Raw genomic sequence first — 20,164 nt, forward strand, 5'->3', positions numbered from 1 at the left:
GCCCATCGCCTGGTAGAAGCAGCTTTCACGATCCAACGAATTCCTCAACGAGAAAAGTAACTCAACGAATCGAGATTAACCGGGCGTTAACGATGGAAACGCCGCGTTACGTAAGCTCGATAGCACCGAGCGCAATTAGCGGACGAGACGCCGCTTTCTTCCGCCCCCGTCTTCGTGTGACGGATCTCTTAATCCCTCCACGATCGTTCACATTCTCTCTCTCTCTCTCTCTCTCTCTCTCGTTCACCGAGATCGTCCACGATATCCTCTGCACTCGAGGATAATCGTCCTCGTCGCGACTTGGAAGGAAGATAGAACCGCACGAGATGCAATTGTCGCGTTAATATTCACCCTCGAGAATATTCCTCGGTTATTTGTACTGGGGCGAAATTAGCTCTCGGGTAAATTTGAACAAGCCTCGTTTTCCCTCCAAAACGGGGAGGGAAATTTACACGGAGAGGCTCGCTTCTTGGAACGATCAACGCGTGGATCGGCCGGTTTCATTCATCGAGTAAACATGGAAACGCGAAATAAATCTGCCTGGGCGATTGCGACAGGGCGAGCGAGCGAGAACGGGCGCGTGGGCGAGTTAATTTTCGCGAAACGCGGGTTGATTCACGACGGCTGAATCATCGACGGCCCTCGACGGGCAGCCAGCTTGGTCGAGAACGTACGAAAACGTTGCGCAGGACAGGTGTAACGTCGCGTCAAATGATTGCAAATGGCTGGTGGCGTCACCCACGCGATATCATCGCGTTTCGAGACGCAGGATAGGAGGCAAGGACGTTCGACCACGCCAATTCGACCTCGTGCTCGGGATGTGTGGAATTAAGCGGGCTAGAACGAGGCGTTGTTGTTACACAACTAATTGGGTGCGGAAGTTCAAACGTTTTCGAGTCACCACCGAGATATCTCTTTTTCTCTTTCGTTTTGTCGGGGGATTTTTATTTTATTATTATTATTATTTCTTCTTTTTCTTAAGCGCGATTTCAACGTTGAATAGGAGTTGTATTCATTTTTCATGATATTTCAGTTATTATAATAACTTTTGGAAAATGTAGTGTTGGGCGGAAATCTTCGTGTGAGACGAATGTTAATCACAAGTCGGAAGTAACGAGATGGTGGATATAATTATGTTACTAGATATATAAATTGATGACTCTCTGCAAAATTGTTAGGATTAAAGATGATCCGGTAAATGGATTAAATTTTTTCATATAATAAAGACAAATTGGTGTTTCTTTTCTTTTTTTTTTTTTTTTTTTTTTTCCGCAATAAATTTCTTCGATCCGAGGCTTTTATTTCTGACGAAATTGGGTTGGCGTAAAACTCAATTGGAATTAATTCTCTTTATCTTATACATTCCCCTATGGCATCATGCATTTCTGATAAGCATGCATACGATACCGGTACAAGATTAAGCTCTTTCAAGATTGAAACTACTTGAACATTCAAACACAGAACGCCGGTGAACTAGCGAACTATACTACCGTACATAAAAGCAACCTTGATTCAAAATGATCGACGAAGCTTAATACCGTGCATAATATAAATGAAATATAAACCTGACAAGCAATAAATTTTTGCCCCGTTCCCGATAATATCGATTTTGCATAGAGAAAGATTATTTCTACTACGTAATTGGAGGAATGGAATTAAAATGAAATATATATTACCCTCTCCAAAATTCTATATCACCTTTGTTCCATCGAACGAGAGAAAATTAATTCGATTATTTCTTGCGAAAAAAAAAATATATATTAGATATCGGAATCTTGATAATAGATACGGAGATTAGAGAACTTTATCATACTTGCGTCGTAATTTTATTAATATTCAAGTTTTTTTTCTTCGAACGTGCTTAAACGATTATTATTTCGAACAAATAAACTGGAGTCGTCTCATCTTTAAGCATTTATCGTATTTATAGTTTCAAAAATTGCATTATACCGGCACTTGAACGAATAGAATGTCCAGTGTAACGAATTCATTCGATCGCTCTTGTAGTACTCTTGTTATCGGTGTGGATTATCACGAGTGTGGAGATATCACGCGATGGGAGATCTAATTAATTGAATATGTTCGACGTTTAATTAAAATTAATGAAACGGGGCACGAACGAAACGACGAACGAGATCGTCATATCAATCGGCCACCACCGATTCTCTTTTCGCGTTAATTACGACACGATGCACACGATTTGCGGTTTTCCATTCCACCCAATCGAATAAGTCAAAGGAATCAGCGGATTTAATACGATCCAGTGGAGAAAAATTTCCAACATTCACTTCTCGATCACGATCAATTTAAAAAAAGAATTTTAATCCTCATCCCACCGATTTTAAAATTAAACGCAATCCTTCGCGATCTCTCTTGCTTTCTCTCGGGATACAAGTAAGATAAAAGATCAAAATCAAGATCGATTGCCTTGATATTTTCCCTGAAAAAATTTGCCCTCCCCCCCCCTCCCCCCTCCCGATTTTCGAATCGAAAATAAAAATAAAACAGCTGGCAGTTTCGTAGTTGGAAACGAGGGATCGTATCGTGACCGTTTTATCGCGAGCAAATACAAGAGGCGTTGGTAATCGAACGCCACACCGATGAATATTTCGCGATACAACGAAACCGATAACAAGGATTATTCCGATAGGCACACACGATTTCGTCCTCGCTTCACCAGTGTATTTAGATCGACTCGATACGCGGTGATAATTCGTTATCGCGTCCAAACAACCGCGGCTGTTTCGATCTCATTGCATCACGATTTTTATATAAATTCACGGTTTCCATCGGTGGACACATCATTTTGCCGATTTTCTCCTCCTGATTTGTTGAACATACCATCCTCAAGTTGAACATATTTACGAGCTCGGACGAAGTGGAGAAATTTAAAGGATGATCCCTGAACTAAAATCACAATGTAGTAGGGTATTGAACAATGCGAAAATGTTGAGAACTTATTTGCGAGTTACAAACAATTTGATTTAGATAATTTAACGATATTTTTTTTTTTTTTTAATTCTCATCTTTCGTAACATTTAAATGACTGTTTCATCACACAGTGCGAGGAAAAATTAGAAAATCAACAGTAATTTTATCAGAATAACTAGTAATACTAGTAGCACTCTTTGAGTTAAATAAATTTGATAGAACAGGTTCGAAACCGCTGTGTTAAATTTTCCGTCCACTTTATCGGAACGAAATCCTGTGGAAAAATGAAAGTAACAATCTCGTTGCGCCGCGAAACGACATTTATCCAGTGAGACGAAGAATACCAACTACTCGCTCCTGTTTTTACTTATCTGTTGACCGTAATATTTCACGACGCGTACAGGAGAGCGAACAGAATTAATTGCCCGGTCCCTGTCGTTTCATAAATTTCCCTTCTATCCTGACACGTCAGCCGCGTCGCTTTACCAGCGTATTGGAAGAACGCCGGCCGGAAACGCGATTCAAATCGGGAGGATTGCACGAGGTGGAACTAAACGAGGAAACGTTGTCCCTTGTTTTTAGCCAGATTATAAATCCATAATTCAGTGCCGCGTTCCAGAACAACGGATAAGAACGCTCGCGACGCTACGGTTCGATATTGTTTTGTTGTACTTTCGTATTAACTGGTGATACTTTAAAACTCGAAATTAATACTTGCTCGAATTTGGATTCCAAGAATTTTTCGTATTGCTTGTATATAAATTCTTTACAAACCGTGTAAAGATCTTTTATTCCCATTTTAATAGAATCTGAAGTAGCATCTGGATATCATCTTTGTGAATAATTTGAAGATGCTTGTATTAATTTTTAGAGAACGAATTAGGGATTAGTTTTTTGTTAGAGAGGAGATGGATTTCGAGTATTAAATTTGATATTTTAGGGGTTGACAATTTTGATATTGGCACCAATCGTTAAAAGATCCGCGTAATCTCTAGGATCGGTATCTTTTTGCATTTAACGCTTTCCACGAGTCGAAGGGAAAAGCTTTCTGAAATCAACCGAGGCAACTGACCTAGAAGCAGCATTAGCGGAATACTGTCCTGCATTTACCCCGTATGTGTGTACGTATCTCTATTCTCGCCCTTCTTATTCCTCTCTCTTCGTATCTGCAACTTTTCATTAAAAAACACACTCTGTCGAAACGAAAATGTCGAGAAAAAGACAAACGAAACCTTTTCTTTGATAATGTCTTCTCCTCTCCACCCCTCCTCCTTGAAATAGAAAAAGCCACCAAGAAAAATTCTGTTTACATTTCTTAGCAGTATCTGTTGCCCGTTTAGCGACACTCTCCATTCTCCATTTTTCCTTTTTCCGCCTCACTTCCTCGCTTCGCCTCCTTTCAACCTCCTTTCGTTTTACACGCCGTCCCCGCTTAATGCGCTCGAGATCCAGAATCTCTTAATTCAACTTTCGTCAGAAAATCCAATAAGAAGCTCCTCCTGCTTGGCCGTCGTCGAGGACGAGAGAGAAAGAGAGAATGGATCAGATGTTTCGGTACACGGTTTCCTCTCGCCGCTTGAAATTAGCGTTTTCGAGCGGCTGAATAATTTCGCATGCACACTGGTTGGCCTGTAAACCCGCTAGCCTTATCTCGCCGCTTTAATAATTTTCCTAGGGAGGCCGCAATTGCAATACCGTTGGAAACCCACGTGCTCGTACGTTCTCTTTATCTTTTTCTCTCTCTCTCTCTCTCTCTCTTTCTCTTCCTCCAAGAGTTTCATTTCATCGCGTCGGTTTATTGCCGTGTCTCGTTTCGATATTTATAAACGCTTTCGCGATTCACTTTATCCCAGGTTATCAATTTCTTCCCCCCACCCCAGGTGAAACGCGCTTTCGAAAACGAAACTGGTAATTTTCTCGAGGTTGTCTCGCGAGAATTTGCCATTTCCACAATTTTGTAAGCTTGGTATATATAGATGAAAATGGTGTTTAAGGTAAGCGAGATTTAGTAGGTGGTTCCATTTTGGAAAGTTCAGTGGTTCAACGGGGGATTAGGTAGGACAGGTGGTTTCTTTTTCTTTTCTCGATTCTCTTCCGTTCTCCTATCCCGAGAACAAATTGAACAAATCTGAGGGTTGATTTTATTTAGGGAGCTGATTCCCCGCGCTTATCTCTATCCGTGTGTCTCTTAAACTCTACTTATCTCTGAGAACACTTGTTGTAAATATATTCCGAGGAACAAGGTTGTCGTCTCTCATTTGAAAATAAAATGACGCGTCTCTCTCTCTCTCTCTTTTACGATCTTCCATGAGAATCTCATAATTTTGTCCATGTAGAGGTTTCGTGCGTGAAAGTGTGTTTGCATAAATTTCATTTTCGGAGAAGCCATCGAATCGAACAGGTCGGTCCGCTTTATCCGATCCGAAATATCGCGCGTGGCTCGAGTTCCTTCAACCTCGTGTAAAACAAACAGTAGAAAAGAAAGAAGTAAGTTTAATTCATACGAAAGCACGATCCGTTGGTTTCAACCTTCACAAATCATCGCGTTCAGGCATGAAAGTTTCCAGCAAAAATAGAAGCTTCGCGGAATGGCGCGCATCGTAGCAAAAATCTTTTGCAAAAGTTCGTGGCAGCAGCGTGGAATTGCCCGACTATTTTCGCCCGATATTTTCACTCTTCTTCCCAGCCTTCTTCCCCTCCCCCCCCTCGTTTTATCATTTCTCTTTTTGTCTCCCTTTTTTCCTCCCTCTATTCTCTTTTCTTACCTTCTTCCCCTCCCCCCTTTTTTGTATTTTCTTTAATTCCCAATACACGTTAACGGTATGAAATTTTTTATCCGGTGAAAAAGTCTCGACAAAGGAGAAAAAGCCTTGTCCCTTTTTTTCAACTCAACTTTCCGCCACCCGGCACCGCGATAAATCACCGCCATCGTGAAAATGCATAACCGTCCCACCAGGAACCCGTGTCAACTCTCTGTGGCAGTCAACGGAGAAGGATTGAAGTTTAGCGATTACGATTATCACAGATTACGTGGTAACCTGTGGTGTGGATATTTGCATTTTCTTGACACGATACGGTGTTGATATCGATATACGAAGTTTCTGAATCTCTGAATTCAGATCCGCGTCTTCGTAGAATGTGGATAAATAATAATATGCAAATAATATACGACATGCTCGAACGAAGTAGAAAATTTAAGCGATAGATGGTAGAGATTGAAAAACAAAATTCATATGACGAAAGATGACTCGTTAAAACTCGTTTTTCGAGTCACGAAGAATTCAACTTCGCGCCACATAAAGCGGAAATAAAGTGTGACAGAGAGATAAGGCTGCCTTTCTATCCCTGCCTCGCTTCGTCCAATACTCAATTAAATCGCTTTTAACTTGAAAAATAAGCTTCGACGAATCATCATATTTTTGCATATTTGTTTCTCGTCGAATTTCCCTTCTTGTGTTTGTATTATATTTTATATAGTTGGTCGATGAACGACTCTTTTTGCATTTTTATTGCGGGATTCATGAACGTGCTTGGTCCAAGCGATATAAAATTCGACGTCCAATAATTCCTTCCTAATATAAGAGGCTGACACATAGTTGTACATCGTTTAATCGCGCTGTATTTTTATTTCGTCGATACGTCGTTACGTCCCATTGTATTTTCATTCGTGTATATTTTTGGTCGGACAATACGCGATTTTTCCCCTTCTCTCTCTCTCTCTCTCTTCCTCTCCCTTCCTCCCCCTTCAAATAAATAGAACAAGTTGCGCAAGATAAATCCGACGCGGAATATCGTTCTCTTTTTTTTTTTTCGAGAGAGAATTTTTACCATCGAGCATTGTCGCTCGTGAAATCATCCGGTATCAGAATAAATATTTAGATCTGGATCGAATGTATATTATCCACGTTATCCCCCCCCCGGGGGGGGGGGATATCCACCATGGCTTTCGTATCACGTCAAACGTATCTTCTGCCCGTATCCCTGAAATTAAAAGTTATCGTCCCACGAAATTTTCCAGGATATTTTCGCGTATTAAACGCGCGAAAAATACCTTCTTCGATCTTTTTTTACGAAAACTTGGTCTCGTGAAACATCACCGCGGGATGTTTATTCCCGCTTGCTTCCCGTTTCGATCGAAATATTCGAAGGCCGCCAAGAAGAAGAATTTAAGCTCGTTTAACCGAAATTTACGAATCACGGTACATCGATGCTTATTTTATCGAAAATAAAGTTTCACTCGGAGAAGCTCGGGCCTCGTTCTTTCGCGAGATATTTCGGATTGGCGGAAAGCAAGGGAGAACGGTTGTCGAACGATGCTGCGATTTCTATTCGGATGCTTGCTAAGGGAGAAGGAAACCGAGCTGCTTAAAACCGATCGACTTTAACGAAGAGAGGATACAAGTTAACTCTTCTCCTTTCCATCGCTTCATTCCACGTAGAATTCCATTGTTCGAAGATATGAAAAGGAGGAATAATTTTCTTTCGTCAGCGATTTATCGTTCGATTAATCTTAACCGTTTTCGAAGATTTTATTGGCTGGAATCGGAGACGAGAAGTGGCGGTCTTTCCGCCAGATTTGTTTCGTTTTAACAACCATCCCTGTTCGGAGGAAATACGGTTTATCACCGCTTGTTGTTCCTCCTTCGACCTCGTTCTCCTCTTCTCCCCCACTTGATAAACGCACGCCCCTTTCCCCTTCCACTCGTGCTGGCCATCCGGTGGAATTATTCTTATGAGAAATAAGGGGCGTTTGTTGAGCAGCGACGTTTTTTACGATCGCCGTTGAAAATCGAGGAAAGAAGAAAATTGAAATTTACGATTGGATGTAATTGGATAAATTTATAACGAACGGAGGAACGGTTAATCGTGGACCTCTTCCATGCTTATGTACGTATTTTTCCGATGTGGATATTTATATCTTGTATAAATTTGGAATTCGTCGTTTAAAAACAAGCCGCTCGCCTTTCTTTTCTTCTCTTCGAAGGCAGAGAATCTTTCTCGAGTTGACGAATAAAAAAAGATTCGAGGGGAGATCTTTTCATCCCCGAAAAAAATGGTCTCTAGTATTTCACACGTTCTGTTTGATTGCTCGATTTTTTTTTTCTTTTTTCTCGAGATGAAATTGACAAAAAAAAAAGAAATTCGAAATCGTAAGGAATAAAGAAACGGAAAATAACACGCGCTGTTAAACGATCATCCAAAAATTTTCGAGTTTCGCATCAACAACAATTGCTGGCTTGATCGATCGACGAAAATAAAATAAAAGAGAAGCGAAGAGAAGGAAGGAAGGAAAAGGAATCCCGTGGGAAACGTGGAGAGTATTCAACGAAGCTTCGCGTAGGAAAGGAATTAAATTTTTCCCTGGCGAACAAAGGGGAGGGCTTTTTCCCTTCCCTTCGAGTCGAGAGGCTGCGGAGAGGATCCACGAGGAAGACTGGACAAAAGACTCGGGGGAGGAAAACTTTTCGTAAGGAAGAGTGGAGTTGCATCGATCGATCGAAGTGAAAGAGAACCTCGACTGCCAAAAATGTCGTAATGCACGATCGAGATTTAATAACAGTAATCGCACGAGACAGGAAAACGTGTCGCGCGCGCTCGCGGGTCGAGATCGAAATGAACTCGAACGACATTTATAATGTCGCCTCGATGTCGATACGTTTGTTGTTATGATTCGACCCCACCGTTCGTCTTCCCCACTCTCTTTCCACCTTATATACGTATATATAGCTATCTGTATATATTTGTATAATTCATTTTGCAACGGCGCATGAATAACTAATCGAGGATTTATGGGACGAGGAAGGCGGCCGGCTTGCATTAAATTCCCATATTAATGATTCGGTTCACGATCGGCCAATGCACGGAATGTGTTAAATTTCAACCGGGTGTCCGAGTTGAAATTACGAGAGCTCGACTTGTTAGACGTCCGTTTGACGAGGATAATTGTCGATAATTCAGGAGGATCGTTTGCTGAGATGTATTTCTGTATAAGTTAAAATTGATATTTGCGCAATTTCTTATCGATGTTAATTTTGTAACGATGTGTAATTTCACGTGACGCAAAGATTTATATGGACGTGGGAAAAGGGATAGATTTTTCAGAAACCGAGCACGTTAAAGAAGCGGAATCCATTCAATCGTCGTGTAAGATTTAATCCTTAATTACCGAGGCGAAGTCTGACGTATTCTACTCTGCGATTCGTTACTCTGCATAAATTGAAAGTTTTCTTTTCTCGTTAAATCCTCTCCCTGCGCAATTATGGAATAATATCTTATATTGTTTCATCATTATGTTTGGTTAATATTATCCAAGAATATCAAAATATTATTTTCTTATAAAACACAATATTGTGCCTCGTTCCCATGTAATAATATAATTCGATATTATAATACGATATTAATTCTAAACATACAAGCATTCAATAACAATACGTTTCTAACTATTTTATAACTACGTAACTGATATCAAAAACTTTTCACATCGTTCACATAATTTTGATTTCCAATAATTCTCTGTTATATATAATAAAATAAATGTAAAATTATAGTTCACGATCAATGAGAAAATTTCCGAAACAACAATTGAAAATATAAAAATCTTAAATACGATACAAGAATCGAGGAACAATAATTTATTTATAACACGAACGAATTTCTTTTTTAATTTAAATCGCTTATCTCGATTCGTCCTCTTTTTCCAGCCCACCAAACTGAACGTATACAAGAACGACGCGGAAAGCTGGGATTACACGACGCCAACGTTGGGTGAGTTCCTCCCTTAATTTCTTTACCCTTTTCTATCTCTCCGTTTTTTTCTCATTTATTTATCTATATATATTTTTTTTTCTCTCTCTCTCCTTTATGTTCGTTCGTCGCGAGAACGCGCGTTCTCGAGCATTTTTTAATCATCGACATCACGTAGCAGGGGCTGCGTGTACGTGCGTACACGAAACAAAAATCATCGTTCGACCGGAATCGTTCCTCTTTTTCAACAGTCTCCGTTCGTTTCTATTAAACGGCCTCTTTCTCTCCTCTCTTTCTTCCCTCCATCTTTTCCTCTTCCGTCTTCTCTTAACACCTCTGTTAAACTCTTGTGCGCACGCCGCCGCATCGAGAAGACGTTTAATTGGATAAAAACGTAGTCCGGATGCGAGCTTGCAAGGTTTCCGTAAAACGCATCCCTCGATAAAAGTTCACGGTATGCGCGATGTCATACACGGAAACGTGGATCGAACCATGTTGAGAATCCGAGTGTTGGAAAATCTGAAGAAAATCGTTCCGACGAGCGAATTTGTATAGCGGGATATAGCTCTTGCTTGATTAAATTTTTTTTCTTTTCTTTTTTTTTTTTTTTTTTTTTTTTTTAGAACGTCTTGGATGTTCCTTTTCGTTTGATTATTTTGTCGACGTTGCATTTCTACTTTACAAAGAGAAATCGTAAGGTAGAAACCAGTTTAAGCACGTTGATCAAAGTTTGCCCCGGGATCGTTTGGAAATTCTGCTCGCGAGGAGGAAATTAGTTAAATAGTCTAGTTCGATTTAAATTGGACGTGATTTCAACGAATTTTTTCTTTTTTTTCTCTCTCACTCTTTTTAACTCTCTAAAAGATTTATATTCATCTTTCTTATTCCTTTCTATTCCTCGCTCGTATATAAATAACATTCCGAGAAACATTTATATAACTTTTATATAAGATAGGAAAAAAGAGTACTTTTAATACGTTCATTTCTACAAACAAAAATTAAAACAAAAATAAATTAATTTATTCCTCGCAAACGCAGCTTTCTCCAATAATAACGTAAACATGGTTCGATCCCCGTGGTCAATGTGTCCTAGCAAATCGGCAAACGATTTCAAATTTTTCCATTCCCCCTTTTTTTTTCAACTCTCGAGAAGATGGAGAGAAAAGGAGAGGAACGGTTCCAGAATGGTGGCCCACGACTCGACACGATCGAATCATTTTCGTCCATCGCAACGTATTCATAATAATAATAATAATAATAATAATAATAATAATAATAATAATAATAATAATAACAACAACGACAACAACAACAACAACAACAACAATAATAATAATAATAATAATAATAATACCAGCGTATTATACATGCATCGAGGCAAACGCATTCACGCAAATCAGACACACGGGTCACGCAAATACGATCGAAGTCGAACACAGAAATAGCATAGCAAAGGCCCAGGGACAGCCGGAAGTGTGTATCGCGGTTCGAAAAGAGGCGCGCCATGCCTCGTATCGACGTGTCGCGATCCATTGTGACGATAAAAGGGGCACTCGTTAGGGGATATTTTTCCGCTTTGAATCGCAATTACTCCGCTGGCAATTTATCTCGCGTCGCAAATTGCCGCCCCTCTCCTTCCCCCATTCTCGATTATCAGGCCAATTCGATATCGTTCCACGACACGTCGAATTATCATTCCGTTTTCGAGGATTCGTTTCCTCGACCCTGTTTCGAGATTTTCGAACGATTGGAACGACCGATGTTGCGAGCAATTTTTCACACGCCGCCGGTCACACGCCGCCCGGTCTCGAACGGTGGTTAAAACGAGAGAACGCGGTTTCTCCCCGTCGTTTTGCATTTAGACCGCGCTAATGTGGCAATTACCACGGAATTCGGAACAATCGGAAGAAGATTCAGAGCAGAAAATGGCGGAGTTAAGAGAGGGGCGCGTAATTGGAGGGAGAGAAAATTCGGATCGGAGTTGTGGACGACTTTTTCTTGGAGATTTTTAGCGAATTCGATTTAGCCGATTTCTCGATTTCGATCCGTTTGCCACTGTCGTTTTTAATCGCGTTTATCGAGTCTAAAGGGTCAATTAGAATAGTAGGAGAGTGGATCGACTATCGAGAAGGAATTTTAATTGTTGGCCAGAGAGTTCGAGAGTTGGTGTCGTGTTATCGAAATTATCGGGAATTATTCGAAGTTTCCGTAATAATAAATTTTCGAGCTTCGAAGTTCCTTACGATTATATATTTCTTTCGAGTTGGAGAAAGATCTATCTCGAGGAGGGCTTTTATAAGTGCGACCCAATTACGCCGTTTTCTTTAAAAAACTGGAGGAAGTTTTCAGTCTCGATGCTCCGACTTGCGATTATTAATAGGGTTTAACGTCTCGACGATTCTGTTTCAATTACGATAATCGTGGAAGGAAATCCTCGTGGAAGCGAACGATTTAAGTTCAAAGAGGGAGGATAGTTAGAGTGGCTCGTTAATTTTGGATTAAAAGGGATTTCGAAAATTTTCAGGGGGGAGATTAACGAGATTTCACCGATGACATTTTTAATCTCATGTCATGGTTATCTATGATCGGTAGCTTTCAACTTTCTCCCCTTCAACTTTCAATCATAAAAATTGAGATTTCTTTTTTTTTTTAATAAAACGCACGATGCAAATACAAAATTCTGTGCACCTTCGACACCTTCGAACATTCAAGGATTAATATCCTTGTCGTTCTAATATCCTATATTAACTCCATTACCATAATTAACATTTGCATTCAATGGCCACAATCTCCTCTCAGTCTCGTCTGAAATGCCACAGTGCCCTCTGATCTCAACAGTAACCATTCACATTTTCCATTTCGATCATGGTGAACAACGAAGGCTTTTCCTTCTCATCCTGATTGTAACACATTTTGAAGTAAAACCAGCAACTTGCGCAACAAACGCAATTGAATCAAAATCTTTCGAATTCCGACAAATTATATTTCGTAAGATCCAACCAAGCTACAAAATTTCCTAAATTCCATCCAGGAATTCTAATTTCGACGAACATCAAACGTGCAATATATATATACACGTTATCCCGAAAGATCGTCTACTTAAATATTAAACATCCGTCGAGATATATACAATATATATATATAGAACAAAAAACCTGCCAATTTCAGACGAACACGAGAAGTATACGAAATTCCGGAACGGAGCACGAAATATTCTAATTTTAATTCCACCAACACGAGGAAAAACCAACTGTCGCGCTATTAAACGTCCATTTATTTTCATCCTCTCTATAAGCCTGTCTTTTCCACAACCGCCAAGCCCGATCGGTCTTGTGTCACCGCGCTAAATCAAAAGTCCCTAGAGATACCTCGAGAACCGGCTCGACTTGGACATATGTGCCGTGCGATTCTCACGCGGAGCGAATCTTTCCGAGTAATTAAACGCTGGTCTAACAATCGCGAGCAACAAAACATCGGTTTGGACGAAACGGATCGTGTGCCAGCGCGAAGATCCATCTAAGCGGGACTCGTGGAATTTGGTCCAATTACGGGCAAAGTGGTGACGCCACCGTCGCGAGTAACTTTCCAATTCGCGAAATCTCGAGTCCATCTCTCGCGGAAGAGGCGAGTTTCTCTGGTTGAACTGCGGTTAATTGTGATTCCACGATTCGAGAAATTCGTGATTCGAGCAACGGTATCGATGAACGCAAACAGATACTTTCCGGAGTTTTTCTTTTTTTTTTTTTTTTCTATTCTCTTATCCAAAGTTTGTTTAAATCTTTGTTGGATCGTTAAGAAAAGTTGAGAGATGCTTTCTTTCTTTCTTTCTTTCTTTCTTGGGCGAAGCAAAGTTCGAGACAAACAGTTTCGTTTGGATTTTTCTTTCCGTTTCAATTTTCAATTTGTTCAAGGAGTTTTAAATCTTATTTTTGAGTTTTCGTTGAACAGTGGATAATATAGATTTCTTTTTTTTTTTGGAAACAATTTGGAAGTAACAAGGGTTAGAGGGAAAAAGTTCTGATAATGTAACGGGTTGCATCTCTCGATGCAATATGGTTAATAGATTTTTTTTTTTGTTCAGAGAAAAGAACTTTTTTTTACAAAGTTTTAAATCTTATTTCGAGATTTCGTTGAAGCGGTCGAATAGGCTGTTGTTGCTTTCTCCGAGTAATTACAGAGTACATAATGTTCCATTTTTCTTGGTAAAAGGGACAGGCGGAGAAAAGTTCTGATACGAGGCTAACAATGTTAGATTTTCTCGTGATCCTGTCTCTTTACCCTCGTGGAATCGTTACGGAATTTTAAAGTTTATTCGAAGATTTCGTTCGAACGAGTTACTTTCTCCGATCAATTATACGAGATTATACGATATTCCATTTTTCTAGAATAATTTGAAAAGGAGAGGAGGAGGAGAGGGGCAGGTTAATATGACTAATAAAACACGTCGGACAACTTAATTCCACAGCGACAACGCCGCGACATAGACTGATTTATCGCGTCAAATTCAATTCTCTCTCGGAATTGTTGGCAATGAGGTTGGCTCGAACATCATTACATACTTTGTATGCTACATTCTTCACTTAATCACATAATGTACAAAACAATACGCGTTGGAAATAACTTAGAAACCCGACAACAGCTCTCCATACACGTCTCTCTAAAATTGATTTAGAAAATCAAACAAACTATGATTCAACGTCAGAAACGTAGAAATTAAACGCGTAGAAATAATCGAACGGAAACGTAAATTCAATCTCGCGAAAATTCCTCGGAATTTTCATTTTTTTTCAAGAGATCTGTTCAAAGCCAAAGACAAGTCACGACGATTGAATGTAATATTCCTTCGAATGAAAGTTTCGTCAAATCCAGAGACCCGTTAAACGCGAAGGAAAAAACGTGTCTGAAAGTGTTTCATCGACAGCTTCTCTCTCGTCGAGATCGACACTGCGTTCCCCTCACAATCGCGTCGATCCGACACGATTAAATCGAGAGTAGAGTCGGTATCCCTTGGATTCTTGTTTGAACAACGAAATGAGAATCCGGTGGAAAGGAGAGAGAGCCTCGTAACGCAACGATCGAACAGACGGTGTTCTCGCGGCTCTGAATCTCATTTCTCTTTCCGTGTTGACGAAAATTTAAACACCGAAAAGTTGGAAGGTGGAACGCCCTCTCCTTCTCGCCAACATCTTCGCCGAGATCTTTCTCGAATGATTCCTCCAGATGATAATGATTAGATCAAATTAGATTAGTCGAATCGATTCGAACGAAATTGTTGATGATGTTATTGGTTTTTATGTTAATCCTTCGACTTATAATCGCTTCGCATAAGATGCCGTGAATTGTATGATCCGAGTTATTGCACATCGAGTATCATTCTTTGGAAATGTAGCATCGATATCTTCTTTTCATCATCAATTTTTTTTTCCAATGAACATCGTCGAAGCAGAAATTAAAATCGAAAATGTGAGACGCGACCTCTGACGATCTTTCCCAGCGGAGAAGTGGCTTAAAAAGGGTTAATTTATATTATATAATAAGTCGAATAAGTATGAATCGTATGTTCCGTTTACCCGTCATTCATGTAAATTGTATTCCATTCTCTATTACGATGTCATTTTGAGTTTGAATATCGATTAAAGGGAACGGTAAATAAATAAGAATAACGAATTGGAATTATCGAAGAATGATGGCTCATCGTGAAAAGCTCTATTTCCACTTCCCTTCTTCCTTTTTCTACGTGTATCACTCGGAGACAATAAGGAGAGAAGGCACGATTTAGATGCGTAACACGTGTCTGACAATTTGGACCCGCAATTGTAGATTGCCCGCATGTCGAGCAAGTAAACGTGGAATATAAATAGACATAGAATACTTTAGCGCCATTTATCACGTGCTCGAATATATTTAAATTCTCTCTCTCTCTCTCTGTCGTTCGATAGAACGGCATAGATAACACGGAGAAGGCCTATATAACATATTTTTACGAAACTTTGGATCCTTCGTATCACGTTCGTCGTATATAAACCCATTGCAAAACAGAGTTTGCCAAACAAGTATAGCATCCAATTCTCGCGTTCGCATCGATCCTCGAGAAATTTGACGATATTCCATCGACGCGGATAATTTTCCACGAACGAACGCTCTCGATAAATGAAAACGAGAACACGAGCTACTCCAACAATAAGCGAGCGTCGAAACGAAGACGAGAATTGGAGGAGAGAGGAATCGAATAGTGTTCCGCTGTCGGCTGCTCGATATGAACGGTATGCACAGGCACGCAACCCTTTAAAGAAACGAGAGGCGTGACGAACCCTCCAAGAATAGCGGCTTTTAACGAGGCTAGTTAATCTCCCGATCGCGCCACGTTTACCTCCAATTTTCCGTCGTGTCGTCTCGATCCTCGCTTTGGCACGATCATCCGTGAACGCGATTGGTTCGTGACCGCTTCCGCGCAAGGCTGTATAAATGTGACGGAACGGGCGAGGAGAGGGAAGAACAAGGGATGGAGCGAGAGGAGAGGCGGATTTTAACTAAGAAAAGATGGTCGGAAATATATAAATCTCTCGTCACGAGGATTGATTTAAGTTGCGCCGCTTAACAGAACTATCTCTTCTTCGGCTATCTCGAGGAAGACGAACGCCACGTCGTTCACGAAACGGGGGATAAACTTTTCCAGAGGAGGGGAGGGGTGGCGCGAGTCGATAGGTGATCGATGCACGAAACTTTATTATCCCCTCCCTTATTCGGCGCGTGTTCCTCGAGATAAATGGCGCGAAAAATCGAAACGCGAGATCAGCCGAGACGAGGAGAGGCGAAACGAGGTCGTGGGATGCTCGGCCAGGATTTTAGCCGCGGTATTTTATTTCGTGGATCGAGAGGGGGAGGGGGGCAGGGAGGCTATATACGCCGGTAGTAAAATCGTATCTCCACCTAGGCGGAGGGTTAATAAACTATCGATTATATATCGGTCGCTCGATGTCCCTAGAGATTGTTCCGGTTTGATCGCGGATTTAACCGTGAGTGTGTGTGTGTGTGTGTGTGTGTGTGTGTGTGTGTATAACGGTTCTCCTAGTTCCAGGAAACGATTGGACGTGTGCCCGTGTTGATCCTGTATAATGAAATATTCAGATCCATTTTAGGAAATTTCGCCGCGTAAAATGAAATTCCGTCTCAAGGTGCACGCGGGCCGCGCTCTCTTTGTCCTTGGACGAATTCAATATCCGGCCGACGTCTGTGAGAGGAAATTCGTCGCAGATAAGCAGCCGGCTTAATAACGCTTTAACGTCTGCAATAATTCGATTGGATTCGCGCGCCAGCCAGTTTATTATGAACTTTTGGAAAGTGTACTCTTATTCGAATATCTATCTCGAATTCTTGCGATATTTCGTCCTGCTCCTTTTTTTTTTAAGACGACAGGAGGTGCTCGTCCATGGTGGACGGGAAAGATGGAGGAACTCGTTGATCTCGAGTCGGCGGATTTAAATTAAACAGGAATGTCTGGCGTGCAAACACACTCTGGCCGGACAGTCAGTCATAACAGCGCGTGTTACGTGTCTTATTACGCGTCTGGCTTTAATTCCTATCCGCTTCGAAATCAGGTGTTTTATCGGATAGATATGTTGTCGTCTCTATCGAGGGAAGTAAAGATAAATCGATGTTCTTTTTTTTTTTTTTTTTTTTTTTTTAATTTTGAAAGGAGAGAATCAATTTTTTCATTCATCGTATTATCGTAATATTAAGTAATTAAGGAACGAAGAAATTTTTAGAGATAATTGGGTTGGCCACGTCAATTCGAGTAAATGCCGACTGACGTGTCTAGAAACGCATTTTACGAGTTTCGAAGAGGAATTCAGAGAGAGAGAGAGACACACACATCTATTTTCTTATTAGTCGTTGGCAAGCCGGATCTCGAAATGTCAATCATAGAGAATACGTGTAATTGTACGGAGAATTGTTGGCTTACCTCGGGAACAAATTACCTCGAAATCGATTTGATTTCGAATCCACGTGTCTTTTTCAATTCCTCCCCTTCCGTTCGTCCTTTCAAACCGTCCCTTCTTCTTCTATATCATTTTTCTTCGTGATAATTCGAAAAACGGATCGTAGACAATCGTAGAGGAATATTCTTCCAGAAAACCTATTGTTTTATCCTCCAATCGATTCGCTTCTGCGTCAAAATCGTTGTCGCCTTCGAACTTCAAACAAGAGGCAAAGTTTATAACTCGTTTCACACCCCGTCCCCTCAATAAGATCTTCGATTAACAACTCCATTCTATCCCCATTCAAAAGTCGCTGAAATTCCCCCTGACCAAGCATCGAACAATTTGGCCAAATTTCAGAGACGCGTCATAAATCTTCTCATCGATTCTCCTTCACTTCACTTCATTTCACTCGAACTTGTCCGTCTTCCTATCGTCCCAATCTCGTCCAACCAACGCTCCATCTTGCCGTATCTCGCTCTCTCCAAGCCTCCAACATTTTCAAAAAAAAAAAAAAAAAAAAAAAACGAATCGTTCGAAGTGGCAACAGGTGTCTCGTCGCAACTCTTTCTTTTTTTTTTTTTTTTCTTTGCAAAGTCGAGTCATCATCTCGTGGCGGCTAATTAATTAATCGGCCAGCTCAGAGGCATTCCACGCATAGTGTGTGCGCGAAGGAAACAAGAGGACGATGATATTTCTGGCGTGTATTATAAGTTCGACGTTTAAGCGGACGTCAAAGAAGAGACGACCATCGTCGTCGAATTAAGACGAAGATGGAGCGGGCGAGATTTTACACGGCAGCTTGTCCAGCCCGCGTGGGTGGCCGCGGTCGTAAATGCGCGCCAAATGCAAGCTCTGTCTAGACGCTGGACGAGAGAGAAAAGAGAAAGAGAAAAGCAAAGTGGGGAGCTGCGAAATGAATTTTTAAATCTTCTTGCTCGCTTCGTGTCCCTCTTTTGCGTACGTTATTGCAATCCTCTGTGTATCCTCTGCCAAAAATCGTACGGAGCTTTTTTTTTAAGGGAACGTGCAATAATAAATTCTCAAAGCGGACAAATTATCCGATTGTTGGTTGTTCATTGGTGTTCGAGATTTTTTTTTTTTTTTTTTTTCTTTCTATATCGCTTCGAAACGCTTTCGATTCTTTCGCATCTTTCAACCGGTTTATCGGTATAACGCGACCTGGCACAAAAACACCGAATTGGGAATTGGGGATGGCCATTTTTATGCCCGTTGATAAAGCGCGATCAACGATTTCGATAAGGGAGAGAATGTGGAAGGAGGGGGGGGGGGGGGGGGCTCGTTAAACGATCGGTTAGTCGCAGTTAGAAAAGAAATATTCAATGATTTGGAGATATGGAGGGCGGATTTGTGGAAATATATTACGGATCGCGTTTGATGCCCTTTTGTTTTCTATCTTTCTTTTCTTTTTCTCTTTTTTGTTCCATTCGAGGTTTGCTCGATTCATCTCGACATCGATAACTTTCGCCCCGATTTTTATTCTCGCTATTTTTATTCCATTTGTTTCAATCCGGAGCGACATTCCGTTCGTATCCATTTTTCAGAAAAATATTTTATTCGTTTCATTCGATTCGAAAAACCTTTCGATTTCGAATAAAATGAAAACTGGCGGGGCAGCCTGACCGGGGGATAAAATTCTTTTGTTCCTATTATCCATTCCGATAAAAACGAGACGCGTGAATTATTATTGATCACGCAAAGATAGGAAAATTTTCCTATCTACGTCAATGATAAAAACGGCCTGTCTCTCTCTTTCTCTCTGTCTCTCTTCTCTTACGACTCTATACTTTGCACGCAAGGTCATGATCGAACTGACGTTGAAATGTTTGAATTCCTCTGGATAAATTGTCCAAGTATCAAGCATCTGTAAACGAATCGATAACGAGCCCGCGTCAACGTGACTCGATCGCAAACCGTTTTCACCGATTTTCCGATGCAAATTTCTCTCTCGTTTTCGTTTCGTTCCGTTTCGTCGCGTACGTTTTACTTTTCGATCGGAACAAATGGGGATGAAACACCGAAATACAAAGCACGAGATCGTGGAAACCAATGTGAAACTCGCGTGGAGGCAAAAATTCGACGAAATTCGCGAATATCGAGCATCTGGAAACATTCTCGAGGATTCGATGTAGGATTCGCAAACGAAACGAGACGTGAAATCGATAATTTTATAAACGTCGAAAAGAAAAAAAAAAAGAAATAGCGAAAAATTTTCCAACTTTTTCGAAGAGAAGAGAAGGAAGGAAATTCTAATAAATTTCATCCGACCGTTTATTTTCTCCGCTTCCTGCTTTTCTTTTGCCCGCTTTTCCACCACGTTATTATGTCCTCTGCCTCGAAACAAGTTGCGCGCGTTGGCAGCCTCGAAGCGAACTGCACACGTTCCTTTCGAAAATTGCTTCCATCTTTCACTCATTTATCTCGAAGCCCACTTCCGCCAACTTTCCCGCAAACTGCTCTCCAAAAACCGGCTTCGACGCTCTTCTTAC

The 20,164-nt window shown here is 40.8% G+C and overlaps 1 protein-coding gene across 5 annotated transcripts in view; it reads left to right on the plus strand.

Moving 5' to 3' along the window:
- sm (heterogeneous nuclear ribonucleoprotein L) overlaps positions 1–20,164 on the plus strand; it is a 143,929-nt gene that overhangs the window by 69,845 nt on the left and 53,920 nt on the right. For all 5 annotated transcript variants that reach the window (XM_086912138.1, XM_086912135.1, XM_086912137.1 and 2 more), the window contains exon 6: positions 9,633–9,696. Coding sequence is in view for 3 of the 5 variants with exons in the window: in XM_086912135.1 (XP_086768261.1) it covers positions 9,633–9,696 (64 nt within the window). In the remaining 2 variants the exon portion in view is untranslated. The remainder of the gene's footprint in view (positions 1–9,632; positions 9,697–20,164) is intronic.

The sequence above is a fragment of the Apis florea genome, unplaced genomic scaffold (genome assembly GCF_048593485.1).
Source record: "Apis florea isolate Af1SG1 unplaced genomic scaffold, ASM4859348v1 contig_3367_pilon, whole genome shotgun sequence".
In the NCBI taxonomy this organism is placed as follows: Eukaryota; Metazoa; Arthropoda; class Insecta; order Hymenoptera; family Apidae; genus Apis; species Apis florea.